The sequence below is a fragment of the Triturus cristatus genome, chromosome 11 (assembly GCF_964204655.1).
Source record: "Triturus cristatus chromosome 11, aTriCri1.1, whole genome shotgun sequence".
Classification (NCBI taxonomy): Eukaryota; Metazoa; Chordata; class Amphibia; order Caudata; family Salamandridae; genus Triturus; species Triturus cristatus.
In genome coordinates, this window is record NC_140594.1 from 1,158,636,217 (window position 1) to 1,158,652,009 (window position 15,793).

At 47.3% G+C, this 15,793-nt stretch overlaps 1 protein-coding gene across 1 annotated transcript in view; it reads left to right on the forward strand.

Moving 5' to 3' along the window:
- Nucleotides 1-15,793, forward strand: part of LOC146788633 (putative cation-transporting ATPase 13A4) — a 235,098-nt gene that overhangs the window by 95,738 nt on the left and 123,567 nt on the right. Inside the window, exons 15-18 of the mRNA XM_085635818.1 lie at nucleotides 1,970-2,056; nucleotides 2,380-2,536; nucleotides 13,697-13,814; nucleotides 15,065-15,189. Coding sequence (XP_085491944.1) covers nucleotides 1,970-2,056; nucleotides 2,380-2,536; nucleotides 13,697-13,814; nucleotides 15,065-15,189 — 487 coding nt within the window. The remainder of the gene's footprint in view (nucleotides 1-1,969; nucleotides 2,057-2,379; nucleotides 2,537-13,696; nucleotides 13,815-15,064; nucleotides 15,190-15,793) is intronic.

The following is a 15,793-nucleotide window of genomic DNA, read 5'->3' on the forward strand; positions in this document are numbered from 1 at the left end:
AAATTAACACGAGAGACATGTTTTACTGCCTCCCAGAGTGCAAATAACACTTACTAGTTTGTTGTATTATAAATTGAAATATGCAAAATATTTCACTGTTCCGTGTGAACTATGGATTTCATAATCATATTATTATCATAATGACAACCACCAAGCTACTCTGCAGAGCTCTGCCATCTCAAGGCTGCCAGGGTTAGAGGGCAAAAGTATGCACCAAAGTTATCTAAATTGTGCAGAAAAAATGTCATTATTCGGAACATTCTCAGGCAGGATTCTTTTTATCCATTTGAGCTAGATATATTTTTTGGGGTGAAATCTAAAACCTTTGCTAATTATGTTGTCACCATTTTCTATTGTTTTATCAACGATTAATTTATTAAAGGTAAACAAAACTTAAATCTCTCAATTCCAATCAATGCCGATTGTTAGTTGCACTTTGAAGAAAGCAGCTGTTAAAGTTACTTACCATAAAATAAACATGCATTAATTTAGCAGGAATATTATAAAAACATGTTGCCCAATATTTGCCAATGGTTCCCTGAAAAAAACCCATTAATTATTAGTAGAAAAATGGAGATTAGAATGTGGAAGCACAATTAGGGACACACTCCAGGGGGCAATAGTGCCCCAAGGCTTAAATGCCAATATGAGGGTGGTATGGAGGATGATATGGTCATGAATTATGCTAAACCCAATTGTGGGTACGTGCGGAGACTGCTTCTCGGAAAGTCTTAATAATGTAAAAAGTGCACTGAGGGAATGGCCAAAGCTACAGTCAATGAGCTATTATATAAGTGCAGCCTTTGGAGAGAAGGCTTGATGAACACATGTATCTGTAACCGGCGGATGGGGTTAGTAGGGTGTAATAAGATTGTGTGGGTTATTTTCCAAGTGGTTTCTCGGATACACCTCTGCCCTTCGCTAACACTTACATTTCTGTATTTCTGTCTGCTTTAAGGCACAGCACACGCCTGATGTACTACTAGCCTCTAAGTGAAAAAGATAACAACTTTGGCTAGAATAGCAAGCACTGTGTTATGTAATGCAGGCAACCCCCCACCAAGCACATTTAGGGGCAGATTTACAAGCCCCGTACTCCACTTTTGCGCCGCCGTTGCGTCACTTCTATGACGCAGCGGCGTCATAAAGCCAGCGCCATGCTGCGGGGTATTTACAACCTGACGCATCTAGGGAGATGCGTCACGTTGTAATGCCCTGCACCACATGAAACCTGCGTCAGGTTTCATGTGGGCATTCCGGCGCAGGGGGGACAGTCTGGCGCAGGAACGCCTTGAAAAACTGTCTGAGTGAAATCTACAAGATTTCACTCAGTCACTTTTCCGACCCCCTGCGTCAAAACCCTGCGCCTGCTTGAAACAAGCATAAGGCTTGACGCACCATGTTAGACATAGGCAGGGCTGGCACAGTGCTGGAGTTGCGTCGCGCCTGCTACACAACTCCAGCACTGCGCCAACTTTACGGCAGCAGATGCGACAAGCATCTTCATTTCCCTGTGCCATGATGCGCCGCATTGTAAATGCAGCGCATCCGTGGTGGCGCAAGGATTGAGATGCGTGTCGCAAGTTTCCTGGCGCATCCCCGCTGATTTGCAGGGATGCGCCAGGAAACGGAAATCTGCCCCTTAAAGCCTTGTAGCCCCTTCAGTCCCTTGTCCGAATATTTGTTTGGCCTTTCATGTCTCAGATTGGGAAATGGGAAGCAGCTCAAGCTGTCCTAGAGGAGGTATCCACTGTCTGCTGCCCCCTTCAGACTCTCCATTTACATTTACATTTACATTTGAATCTACCCTCATGCAATCGTTTGATGTACATGAACACGCTTGATGGCCTGAGGATGCACATTATCGATCAACAAACAGTCTATTCATGGAAATCTTTTATCTTTGAGTTTCATGTGCTCACCTCTCGTTCCTCTAAAAGAGTCTGTTTTAATTTGTCTCTTCAATAAGGAACTTGAAGGAAGCGGTGCTGAGGAGGAAGACAGCGGCGATTCTTCCAAATGCATGATTGTAAGACCTGGACCAACAGCCATTGTTGTAAGTTATATTTACTAATCCGGTTTATTTCTTAACCTGTTTGTGGTTTCGCAAATGTATACCTACCGTTTGTTGTATATTCAAGCAGATGCGATAGCAGGCTATTCTGCTCACGCAATATGTTGTGTTCCTTGCAGAGCCTCAACCTTATCAATTTTTATTTATATGTCTTAAGGACTTACCTCTTCAAATTTAGAGCTTTCACACAGGTTTATTTTGTTTTAAATTTGAAATCACATAAATTGGAATGTTTCTGCAAAATGCCCTTCTCATGAAACAGAAGATTTTGTGATCTCTATGTTTGCACTTGTGTCTTCTGCTAGAACTCCCTGCCAGGCATGGAAGTCATCTTCCAGTATCCGTTCTCCTCCGCGCTTCAGAGGATGACAGTGGTCGCACAGGTCATCGGCGGGGATGAGTGCGCTGTTTACATGAAGGGAGCTCCAGAGATGGTGGCCAGTTTCTGCAGACCTGAGACAGGTGAGAAAGCATTGATATCTAACCTGTTGAATCTGTTCATTGGGGACTGAGGGCTCAGCGTGCACTCTGTAGGGGGGCTGCCCAGTCTCATCAGAGAGGTTGTGTACAGTGTCTAGCAGTCTGCCCTCCTGCACTACAGAGTGGTATGGTTTTAGATACCCATAGTACCAATGTACCCAGTGATTTAACTGGGATGAAGAAAGAGTGGACCCTGAAACAGAACAAATCAATCTTTATATGAGATCATGGCTTCAGTGCCTAGTGAGCCCTCAGATGTGCATGTGAACAAGTAACCACTGAAAGAGTTTGATCTACTTTCTAAGGGCAATCTTCCTATACAGAAATGTTAAATGTTTGGTTTGCACTTCAGTCTGCATCACGCAGCCACTGTTCAGGTGCCTGCAGGACATTGTCACTGTCGTTGGAAACACGCGCCATTTGTATAATGATTCTAAGGACATTCACAGCTTGAGAAAACTGTTATCACTTTCACATTTAGAGACAGAAGCTTAGCAACTAGGACTGTGTGGAACTTGTGGAATTTCCCTCTGAAGAATCACACAAAGTTACATAAAAACTTTACGAGATTCTGCGGAGTTCCACCATTTGTAGGGAAATGCACACTGCGCTGCTTGTGCTCAGATGTTGGTGCTGATAACCCATGTTATGCTGAAAAATCAGCAGAAACAGCACCATTCTATTCTCAAGTTGATTCTGCTGTTGCTTGAGTAGAAAATATACTAGGGAAGCAGCCCTCTGACCGTGACCACTTGCGATGCCTGTGTGTGTTCAATCTCACCAGAAGTCCTCTGAGTGAACCGAGTATCCCCCACACTTATTATTTTACAAATGCGGACTGCTCCGTAGGATGTGTCTGCGGGCCGAGTACCCCCATGCATATTCTTCAAACAAACCAAGCACTGCTCCACAAGATGTGTCTTCGGCCCCACTTGTTCTTTACAAACCAAACACTGCTCCACGAGAAGTGTCTTCGGTCCAAGGACCCCTGCACTTGTTCTTTACAAACCAAGCACTGCTCCGCAGGATGTGTCTTCAGCCCCAAGGACCCCTGCACTTGTTCTTTAAAAACCAAGCACTGCTCCACGAGATGTGTCTTCGGCCCCAAGGATCCCTGTACTTGTTTACAAACCCAGCACTGCTGCGCGGGATGTGTCTCCGGTCCAAGGAGCCCAGCACTTGTTCTTTACAAACCGAGCACTGCTCCACAAGATGTGTCTTCGGCCCCACTTGTTCTTTACAAACCAAGCACTGCTCCACGAGATGTGTCTTCGGCCCCAAGGACCCCCGCACTTGTTCTTTACAAACCAAGCACTGCTCCGCAGTATGTGTCTTCGGCCCCAAGGACCCTTGCACTTGTTCTTTAACCTCTTCTGTGCTCATGACGAGATAGTCTCGTCATGGAGCACAGTCCCTCTGTGCCCATGACAAGACTATCTCGTCATGAAACCCACCCGCTAATGAAGCGCCAGGCACAGGAGGGGGAAAAGGCCTGGCACCCAAGGGGTTAAAAACCAAGCACTGCTTCACGAGATGTGTCTTCGGCCCCAAGGACCCCTGTACTTGTTTACAAACCAAGCACTGCTCCACGAGATGTGTCTTTGCCCCAAGGACCCCCGCACTTGTTCTTTACAAACCAAGCACTGCTCCGCAGGATGTGTCTTCGGCCCCAAGGACCCTTGCACTTGTTCTTATTGTTCTTTTGCATACCAAGCACTGCTCCACGAGATGTGTCTTCGGTTCCGAAGACCCCTGCACTTATTCTTTACAAACCAAGCACTGCTCCATGAGATGTGTCTTCGGTCCAAGGACCTTTGCACTTGTTTACAAACCAAGCACTGCTCCATGAGATGTGTCTTCGGTCCAAGGACCCTTGCACTTGTTTACAAACCAAGCACTGCTCCATGAGATGTGTCTTTGGTCCAAGGACCCTTGCACTTGTTCTATACAAACCAAGCACTGCTCCGCGGGATGTGTCTTCGGCCCCAAGGACCCCTGCACTTGTTCTTTACAAACTGAGCACTGCTCCACGAGATGTGTCTTCGGTCCAAGGACCCTTGCACTTGTTCTTTCACAAACCAAGCACTGCTGCACGAGATGTGTGTTCAGTCCAAGGACCCCTGCGCTTGTTCTTAACAAACCAAGCACTCCTCCGCGAGATGTGTCTTTGGCCCCAAGGACCCTTGCACTTGTTCTATACAAACCAAGCACTGCTCCGCAGGATGTGTCTTCGGTCCCAGGACCCTGCAAAGTGAAATTAAACACTGCTTCATTTTGATGCAGAGAGCAGTCTCACTGATTATAATACAAACATTCTCTTTGGAAAATGTTAGCGCCGTGAGCTGTCACTTTGTAACTGGAGAACTGGTGCTCAGCGCTCCAATACTTTCCGGTTAGGTTCGAGCTACAACTGCCAAAAAACCATCAAGCAGTGTTGTGAAGGTGCATTACCATAGGCTGTCACTAGGTGTCCCTTGAGACCTTTCTTGGCCACATACGGTAATGCACCCTGCACCATGGCTAGGCAAAGGATATGGCACAGTGGTGAGAGCTGCTGACTGGTGAGCTGGGATCCGTGTTCAAGTCTCCTGTTGGTTCAACATCCTTTGATCATGGGCTAATTGTTTAATGTCCCCGAGCCCATGCCTATGTGCGCTCTATAAATAAAAGCATTTAATGTAAAATAACATAAGAATTCAATGCAGTGATCTCGGGGCGTGCAAGAAGAGAAGTCCTGTGCAGGAGGTGGGGGTAGATGGCAAAGGGATATTAAACAAGGGCACCACAATGCAAACTATTCGTAAAGCAGGATGTGTCTTCGGCCCCAAGGACCCTTGCACTTGTTCTTTAAAAACCAAGCACTGCTCCACAAGATGTATCTTCGGCCCCAAGGACCCCTGTACTTGTTTACAAACCAAGCACTGCTCCACGAGATGTGTCTTTGCCCCAAGGACCCCCGCACTTGTTCTTTACAAACCAAGCACTGCTCCGCAGGATGTGTCTTCGGCCCCAAGGACCCTTGCACTTGTTCTTTAAAAACCAAGCACTGCTCCACGAGATGTGTCTTCGGCCCCAAGGACCCCTGTACTTGTTTACAAACCAAGCACTGCTCCACGAGATGTGTCTTTGCCCCAAGGACCCCCGCACTTGTTCTTTACAAACCAAGCACTGCTCCGCAGGATGTGTCTTCGGCCCCAAGGACCCTTGCACTTGTTCTTATTGTTCTTTTGCATACCAAGCACTGCTCCACGAGATGTGTCTTCGGTTCCGAAGACCCCTGCACTTATTCTTTACAAACCAAGCACTGCTCCATGAGATGTGTCTTCGGTCCAAGGACCCTTGCACTTGTTTACAAACCAAGCACTGCTCCATGAGATGTGTCTTCGGTCCAAGGACCCTTGCACTTGTTTACAAACCAAGCACTGCTCCATGAGATGTGTCTTTGGTCCAAGGACCCTTGCACTTGTTCTATACAAACCAAGCACTGCTCCGCGGGATGTGTCTTCGGCCCCAAGGACCCCTGCACTTGTTCTTTACAAACTGAGCACTGCTCCACGAGATGTGTCTTCGGTCCAAGGACCCTTGCACTTGTTCTTTCACAAACCAAGCACTGCTCCACGAGATGTGTGTTCAGTCCAAGGACCCCTGCGCTTGTTCTTTACAAACCAAGCACTCCTCCGCGAGATGTGTCTTTGGCCCCAAGGACCCTTGCACTTGTTCTATACAAACCAAGCACTGCTCCACAAGATGTGTCTTCGGTCCAAGGACCCCTGCACTTGTTCTATACAAACCAAGCCCTGCTCCACGAGATGTGTCTTCGGTCCAAGGACCCTTGCACTTGTTCTTTACAAACCAAGCACTGCTCCACAAGATGTGTCTTCTGGCCAAGGACCCTTGCACTTGTTCTATACAAACCAAGCACTGCTCCACGAGATGTGTCTTCGGTCCAAGGACCCCTGCACTTGTTCTATACAAACCAAGCACTGCGCCATGAGATGTGTCTTCGGTCCCAAGGACGCCTGCACTTGTTCTATACAAACCAAGCACTGCTCCACGAGATGTGTCTTCGGTCCAAGGACCCCTGCACTTGTTCTATACAAACCAAGCACTGCTCCACGAGATGTGCCTTTGGTCCCAAGGACGCCTGCACTTGTTCTTTACAAACCAAGCACTGCTCCGCAGGATGTGTCTTCGGTCCCAGGACCCTTGCACTTGTTCTTTACAAACCAAGCACTGCTCCACGAAATTTTTCTTTGGCCCCAAGGACCCTTGCACTTGTTCTTTACAAACCAAACACTGCTCCACGAGATGTGACTTTGGCCACAAGGACCCTTGCACTTGTTGTTTACAAACCAAGCACTGCTCCACGAGATGTGTCTTTGGCCCCAACGACCCTTGCACTTGTTCTTTACAAACCAAACACTGCTCCACGAGATGTGACTTTGGCCCCAAGGACCCTTGCACTTGTTGTTTACAAACCAAGCACTGCTCCACGAGATGTGTCTTCGGCCCCAAGGAACCCTGCACTTATTCTTTACAAACCCAGCACTGCTGCACGGGATGTGTCTTTGGGTCCAAGGACCCCTGCACTTGTTCTTTACAAACCAAGCACTGCTCCGCGAGATGTGTCTTCGGTCCAAGGACCCTTGCACTTGTTCTTTCACAAACCAAACACTGCTCCACGAGATGTGTGTTCAGTCCAAGGACCCCTGCACTTGTTCTTTACAAACCAAGCATTCCTCCGCGAGATGTGTCTTTGGCCCCAAGGACCCCTGCACTTGTTCTTTACAAACCAAGCACTGCTCCGCGAGATGTGTCTTCGGTCCAAGGACCCTTGCACTTCTTCTATACAAACCAAGCACTGCTCCACGAGATGTGTCTTCGGTCCCAAGGACCCCTGCACTTGTTCTTTACAAACCAAGCACTGCTCCGCAGGATGTGTTTTCGGTCCAAGGACCCTTGCACTTGTTTACAAACCAAGCACTGCTCCACGAGATGTGTCTTCGGTCCAAGGACCCTTGCACTTGTTCTATACAAACCAAGCACTGCTCCACGAGATGTGTCTTCGGTCCCAAGGACCCCTGCACTTGTTCTTTACAAACCAAGCACTGCTCCGCAGGATGTGTCTTCGGTCCCAGGACCCTTGCACTTATTCTTTACAAACCAAGCACTGCTCCACGAGATGTGTCTTCGGTCCAAGGACCCTTGCACTTGTTCTTTACAAACCAAGCACTGCTCCACAAGATGTGTCTTCGGTCCAAGGACCCTTGCACTTGTTCTATACAAACCAAGCACTGCTCCACGAGATGTGTCTTCGGTCCCAAGGACCCCTGCACTTGTTCTTTACAAACCAAGCACTGCTCCACGAGATGTGTCTTCGGTCCCAGGACCCCTGCACTTGTTCTATACAAACCCAGCACTGCTCCGCGGGATGTGTCTTCGGTCCAAGGACCATGGCACTTGTTCTTTACAAAACCAAGCACTGCTCCACGAAATTTTTCTTTGGCCCCAAGGACCCTTGCACTTGTTCTTTACAAACCAAACACTGCTCCACGAGATGTGACTTTGGCCCTAAGGACCCTTGCACTTGTTGTTTACAAACCAAGCACTGCTCCACGAGATGTGTCTTTGGCCCCAAGGACCCCTGCACTTGTTCTTTACAAACCAAGCACTGCTCTGCAGGATGTGTCTTCGGCCCCAAGGACCCCTGCACTTGTTCCTTACAAACCAAGCACTGCTCCGCGAGATGTGTCTTCGGTCCAAGGACCCTTGCACTTGTTCTTTCACAAACCAAACACTGCTCCACGAGATATGTGTTCAGTCCAAGGACCCCTGCACTTGTTCTTTACAAACCAAGCACTCCTCCGCGAGATGTGTCTTTGGCCCCAAGGACCCCTGCACTTGTTCTTTACAAACTAAGCACTGCTCCACGAGATATGTCTTTGATGCTGAGGCCCCCCACAGTTGTTCTTTTACAAACTGAGCACTGCTCTGCGGGATGTGTCTTCGGCCCCAAGGACCCTTGCACTTGTTCTTTACAAACTAAGCACTGCTCCACGAGATGTGTCTTTGATGCCGAGGCCCCCCACAGTTGTTCTTTTACAAACCAAGCACTTGTGCGCGGGATGTGTCTTTGGTCCAAGGACCCCTGCACTTGTTCTTTACAAACCGAGCACTGCTCCACGAGATGTGTCTTCGGCCCCAAGGACCCCTGCACTTGTTCTTTTACAAACCGAGCGCTGATCTGTGGGAAATGCCTTCGCCCTCGTGGACCCCTAAACCTATTCTTTTACAATGGGGATTGACTGAATGATGGATGAAAGAATGAATGGGTCCCGCACCCCCAGGTGACTCAACCCGACATCCAAACTGACACATGACGTCAGGCAGCAAGCGTGGAACTCGGGTGTGAAATGCTCCTTCTGCCTGCCAGAAAGCAGAGATGAATTCCTTGTACGGCGCTGTGATAAATACCACAAGAGACTTTCAGCTGTTGTGCCGCTGGGCGGCACTGTTCCCATGCCACCGGGAAGCAGCGCGAGCAGCCGCCACCTCCCACGAGGCCATGGGAGATGCGTGAGGACATGGCTCCGTGCAGCAATTCTTCGGGGAAAGGACACTCTAATCCAGAACTGCAGGTCCAATTAGCTACATCCTATGCATGAGTCTTTACATCTCACAAGGGCACTGATGTGTCTTTAAAACATACCTTTTGTCCCGAACTTTTGTCTTGAATTTCGACCTTCTCTCCAGAAATTTTGACCTGTATTTTGACCTTTTGTCCTGAATTTTTACACACACCGTCCTGAATTTGCACCCAGGCCAGTTGGTCACCCTATCTCCTTCACACAAACATACACCACAAATCACACACATTCCAACACACACTAACACACACAGACACACATACACCCCTTCTCTTTCTCTCACACAAACCACACATTCGACACTCACCAATGCACAGACACACAGACATGCACCAAGACACACCGACACACATACACCCACTCTATCTCACATACACCACACATACCACACACATACCAAGGCACACAGACACACATACACCCACTCTCTCTCTCACACAAACTACACATACCACACACATACACCTAAAAGCACACAGAAACACATACACACACTCTCTCGCACACACAGACTTGCACACAAGCTCAAGGGGTCACACAAGACAATGGAGCTCTTGGCAACTATGTACATTTAAAAAAATCAAGTTTCAATTTGTAATTTTCAACCTTTATATTTATTGAAGCCTTTGAAAGATAACCTTTAAACAGGTTAAAACTTGGACATTGCATTTCTTGTGCAGGTATCAGAATCCCAGTGCCAATGGGCAAACATTCACGCACCCCTATGAAAACAGAGCTTGCTGAAAGCCTTACTACCTCCCCTGGCCCCCGGAGCTTGGGGCCTCATTTTGTAGCTGTGTGGGAGGGGCCTCTGAAGGTTGAAGATGAAAGGAGGGTCTGACTGAAGGCGCGTCTGGAGGGGTGTCTGAGGTGAGAAGATGAAAGGAGGGCCTGCTTGATGGAGAGTATGAAGGGGCGTCTGAGGTGAGAAGATGAAAGGAGGGCCTGCTTGATGGCTCGCCTTGAGGGGCGTCTGAGGTGAGAAGATGAAAGGAGGGCCGGATTGATGGCGCGTCTGTCCCCGAGCAGAGCCCGGGTACTCATGAGCTTTTACAAGCCCCTCAGCTGACATTAACGCTTTTACACTTATTATTCAGAAATCAGTGAGTGCTTTTGCCTGAAAAGTTAAGGCCATGACTACAGGGCCAAAGGGACCCATTTCAATGTCTATTGCCTATATCCTTAGAAAACGTAAGCAGTATGGTTTATAAAGACCACTTTCATGAACACGGAGCCGTGGTACACATTTTATCATCTAAAATAAGGAAATCAGCTGATAAGGATCACATTAAACATTTACCACTCTACACATCAACCAGGTATGGCAGTACCTCGAGGAATGGTACACTTCCCCAACCGGGAAAAATGTTGGTCAAAGAAAGGCAAGAAAACAAAAGTAGCGCTTCGCTGGCAAACTCTGTAAAGTGGCGCTTATGTATGTGGTTGTGAATGAAAACCAATCAGGCCATTGTGCGACCACTCTGGGCCCGATTCACAGAACTAACTTAAGACAAAAACCTAAACTTACTACCATTTTGGTATTCACAGAAGGCACTTACTCATTTTGGTATTCACAGAAAGCACTTACTCATTTTGGTATTCACAGAAGGCACTTACTCATTTCGGTATTCACAGAAGTTAGGAGTCCTGCCTTTAGGACTCCTAAATGCCTTCTGTGAATACCGAAAGTCTTAAAGTTAGGATTTTTCTCAGTTTAGGAGTAGTAGAGGAAGAAAGAGAGAAGTGTAGGAGCAGACAGGGCCGGACTGGTCGTAGCGGGCACCGGGCGTTTTCCTGTTGGGCCGGAAAGGTGGGGGCAGGTTTTGGACCAGTGGGGGCCCATTTTGTTACTGGGGGGGGGCAGTTTTTCAGCAAGGCTGTAATATCAGCCCCCTGTAACAAAAGGGCTGCAGCAGTGTATCCCACCAGCACCCCCTGCCCATCCCCCCGCCGCTCCCAGGAGGCCGGTCTGATGTATTTGCCATGGCTGGTTTGCATTACCAGTCCATCCCTGGCAGCAGAGCCGGAGAAGTGAACATTGGAAACAAAAGTAGCGCTTCACTGGCAATCTTTGTAAAGTGGCGCTAATGTGTTTGGTTGTATATAAAACCAATCTGGCCACTTTTTGTTTTTGTAACCTTTTTTTTCTCTCCGTTCTGAGGCTGCACTTTGGAATAGAAAAATGTCAGAAAAAGACGACATTTGCGGCCAAAGTGTTTCTTTCTCTTTTGGATCCATTTCAAAGTGGAACAAGTAAAGGAAAGGCGAGGGTCAGAGCTATTTGTTGAAGTCAAGCGAGCAGAGGAGCAAACCTGATGCCATCAGATGTCCTCATTGGAAAATGTTAGCGCAGCGAGCTGCCACTTTGGAACTGGGAGAACTGGTGCTCACATACAGCGCTCCAATACCTTCCAGTCGAGTTTGTGCTACAACTGCAAAAAATAAACAGGAAAGCGGTGCCTCCGCTAGAGTGCATAGACACCGAAGCACTCCCAACTATGCAAAGTGAAATTAAACACCGCTTCATTTTGATGCAGAGAGCAGTCTCACTGATTATAATACAAACATTCTCTTTGGAAAATGTTAGCGCCGTGAGCTGTCACTTTGTAACTGGAGAACTGGTGCTCAGCGCTCCAATACCTTCCGGTTAGGTTCGAGCTACAACTGCCAAAAAACCATCAAGCAGTGTTGTGAAGGTGCATTACCATAGGCTGTCACTAGGTGTCCCTTGAGACCTTTCTTGGCCACATACGGTAATGCACCCTGCACCATGGCTAGGCAAAGGATATGGCACAGTGGTGAGAGCTGCTGACTGGTGAGCTGGGATCCGTGTTCAAGTCTCCTGTTGGCTCAACATCCTTTGATCATGGGCTAATTGTTTAATGTCCCCGAGCCCATGCCTATGTGTGCTCTATAAATAAAAGCATTTAATGTAAAATAACATAAGAATTCAATGCAGTGATCTCGGGGCGTGCAAGAAGAGAAGTCCTGTGCAGGAGGTGGGGGTAGATGGCAAAGGGATATTAAACAAGGGCACCACAATGCAAACTATTCGTAAAGTAACCTAAATACAAGCAAAACAGCAGTGGCTTCGGAGGAATGGTGGGGGACTGTGAGCAGTGTTGTGGGAGAGGCACGGGGAGATAAAGCTACAGCAAGCAAATGATGCAACCAACGTTTCATTGCACAAGTAAACAGAACACTTAACGAGCAAAGAGTCAGGCCAATAAAAAAAAAAAGAGTTCTCTTTAAGTATATCTACCCTGAACAGTAAGGGCACATGTAAGAGGGCCAGTCCTCATGGAAGAATGCAAAATTCCAAGAGGATGGACTACTAAATGCATTCACCAATGAAAAGCTAGCATTTCTAAAGGACAGCAACAGGAACCAATGAAAAAGATGGGCATTTTTTCAAGCCCTAGATAAAGCATGTCCTGAATAGACAGTGCAAGTGCTGACTAGGTGACACCTAAAAAGTATGGGAACTGTGATGCTGCATGTAATGGTGGCAGGATCAGTGAATGTGGGGGCAGGCTCAAAGATGGCACTAAAAAACTAAATATTATGTATTTCATTTAGGTCTTTTACCTTTATGTAGCTAAATATAAAATAATGTGCTGCTTCAATGAGAATTACATTTTAAAAAGTTACGTTAATCACTGGGAAATGCACTATCGTACATTCTGAAACCTCTGTTAGTAATGCACCGCAGAGGTCTAGGGGTAATCAGAGAGCCACAGAATTAAATCCTGCTTGGTGCAGTGGAGAATAGTGACTGGTGTATTTTCACTGCTATGAGGTCCCAGAATGTGACAGAACGCACTGTAAACATGTAAGTCATTATTTTGAACTTGCAGTACACACAGTATAAGATAGGTGGCTGCAAAATGCTCAAAACGTTTTAAGACAACATGGTGCTTACAAAATATAGATATTATTTTTAACTAGACTGAACGTACTGCAAGTTTTTTTATATATATATATGTATATATATATAACTGTCCCTTACAAGCAAGCACTTCACGGCTCAGCTGCTAACTCCCATGCCCTACCCCTCAAAACAATACATCTTTGTCATCAGGAAGCTTCAAGTGATTCCATCAATTGAAGCCACTGCTGACTCCCAGGCGCCCTTTACATTTGCAGATTAACCAGCTGAGCACTTCTGCATTTCTTCCAGGCAGCAAGTGCATAAGGCATTGGTCAGCTCTGGACATTTTTGAGGTGTTGATGTGTGCTGGAAAAGCATTGGCCAGCTTCTGAACTTCTTTGGGGTGCTGATGTGTACTGCATAAGGCATCGGTCAGCTATGGATAATTCAGAGTGCTATGTGCGCTGGTTAAGGCATTGGTCAGCTCTGGACGTTTTTGGGGTGCTGATGTGTACTGCATAAGGCATTGTTCAGCATCTTTGAGGTTCTTATTTTCTTGTAATTATAAACCCACCTTGCAGTCCATCGGATCCCTGATTTAACTCCTGAATTTGTTCCCCACAGTGCCAGCCTCATTCGCCAAAGAGCTGGAGCTGTACACATTCCAGGGGTTCAGAGTTATCGGCCTGGGGTACAAGCCGATCGGAGCTGGCACCCACGATGACTTCGACAGTATGCCAAGGTAAGAAACTTCCACACCATGGAGAGTTTCTATGGTGGCCAGGGCTACCTCAAGAAGGCCACAGCACAAAGGTCAACATCGGAACACAGGAAAGAGTGGGTTCTTCAGATATAAATCAGCACTACTTACATACCTTTTTGACTTGCATTGGAGTGGAGGCATATTTAGACATGAGAAAGCTAAAATGAAGCCAATTGGGCATGTACAAACGTCGGTTTCCCGCCTGAATCAAGGGTCTTGGCAGATGTGTCAGGCATGCAAACAGTTAAAGCTCTGTGGGTATTAACAACTCATGTTTTAGTACCAGATTATTTAAATACTAAAATATGGAAAGAACATAGTGTGTTGAAATATAATAACTGCAAACATATCAGCATGGGCATATGATATTGAGTGTTGAACCCGTGGGTGGGACTTTTGAGGCTACGACAGGAGGGTTCTCAGAGACCACACCCACCAGAAGCCGGCAGCGCTTCTGCAGGTCTGTGGCTGGTTTGAGGCACGGAGACTATGTTAACACTAGGGGTCTGATTGCGATCTTGGCGGATGGGCTACTCAGGGACTTTTGAGGCTACGACAGGAGGGTTCTCAGAGACCACACTCACCTGAAACCGACACAGTATTTGTCTGGTAATGTTTACAGAATGGCATTTACCTGCAGATGTTTACAACACAGTATTTGCTGATCATGTTTATGGCACAGTATTTGTCTGGTAATGTTTACAGAGCAGTGCTCATCTGCTAGTACTTGCAATCGACAGCACTCATCAGCAGAATGTCCAGATGTCCTATTGGGAGGTCATTGTGAAGGAACATGTTTTAGAACATTCATGTCATGTCTTCCATCCTCTGCCCCCCCCCCCTGCTGTCTTCTTGTTTGGACATGTTGTAGCCTTTTCTGGCACTCTGTTGGAAGGACTAGCACGTCACATCTTGAGAGATGGAATCCACAGTAGCTAGTTTCTGCCTAAAGACCATTATTTGCTAATAATTGTCAACATTTAGTCTACCTCCCAAAATGTAATCTATAACATCTATACATTGACACATTCAGTTCACACTAATTGACTTTGATTTATTTAGATAGGTTCTTTCAAACTTTCAGTATCAGACCTGGACCCCGGGGCAGGCCGGTATCTGGTACAGCTTCTGGGTGGACTCACTGCGGCGGGCTGGAGTCTACGCTTGATATCCCTTACGCTCGGGTGAATCGCATTGTGATCTCCTGGTGTCCTTGTGTTCACTCCTAGGGAGAGCGTGGAGTCAGACCTGCAGTTCCTGGGACTGCTGATACTGGAAAACCGCCTAAAACCTGAGACCAGCGCCATCCTGAGGGAGCTGAACACGGCCAACCTCCGCACGGTGATGATCACAGGTACCGGCTCCTCCTGATCCTGGCGCTTCTTTCGACCTGACTCCTTCATTCTCTGTTTCTAGATAATACTGGTGACAGTAGTGGTATTTGTCTACAGAGCCTGGAGACAGACGAAACTGACCAGAGACAGTACCTCCCAGACGTGTAATAACCCTGTCACTATCGATAATCTGGAGCCCCAAAATGAGGCAGAACCACTTCCGGGTCCATAGCAGAACCTACTGAAATAACGCTCACAGACCTGAGAATAAATACCCATGCAGCAGAGACTCACCTGAGGCAGCTCTCATTGGCAGCTCTCACTCAACTGAGGCAGCACACACTAGTCTGAGGCAGCACACAGTGACCTGAGTCAGCACACAGAGACCTGAGCAAGCGGACACTGGCCTCTGGCAGTACAAACTGACCTGAGGCAACACACACTAGTCTGAGGCAGCACACACTGACCTTTGGCAGCACACACTGACCTAAGGCAACACACACTGATCTGAGGCAGCACACACTGACCTGAGGCAGCACACACTCGCCTGAGGCAGCACACACTCGCCTGAAGCAGCAGGCACTCTACTGAGGCAGCACACACTAGTCTGAGGCAACACACACT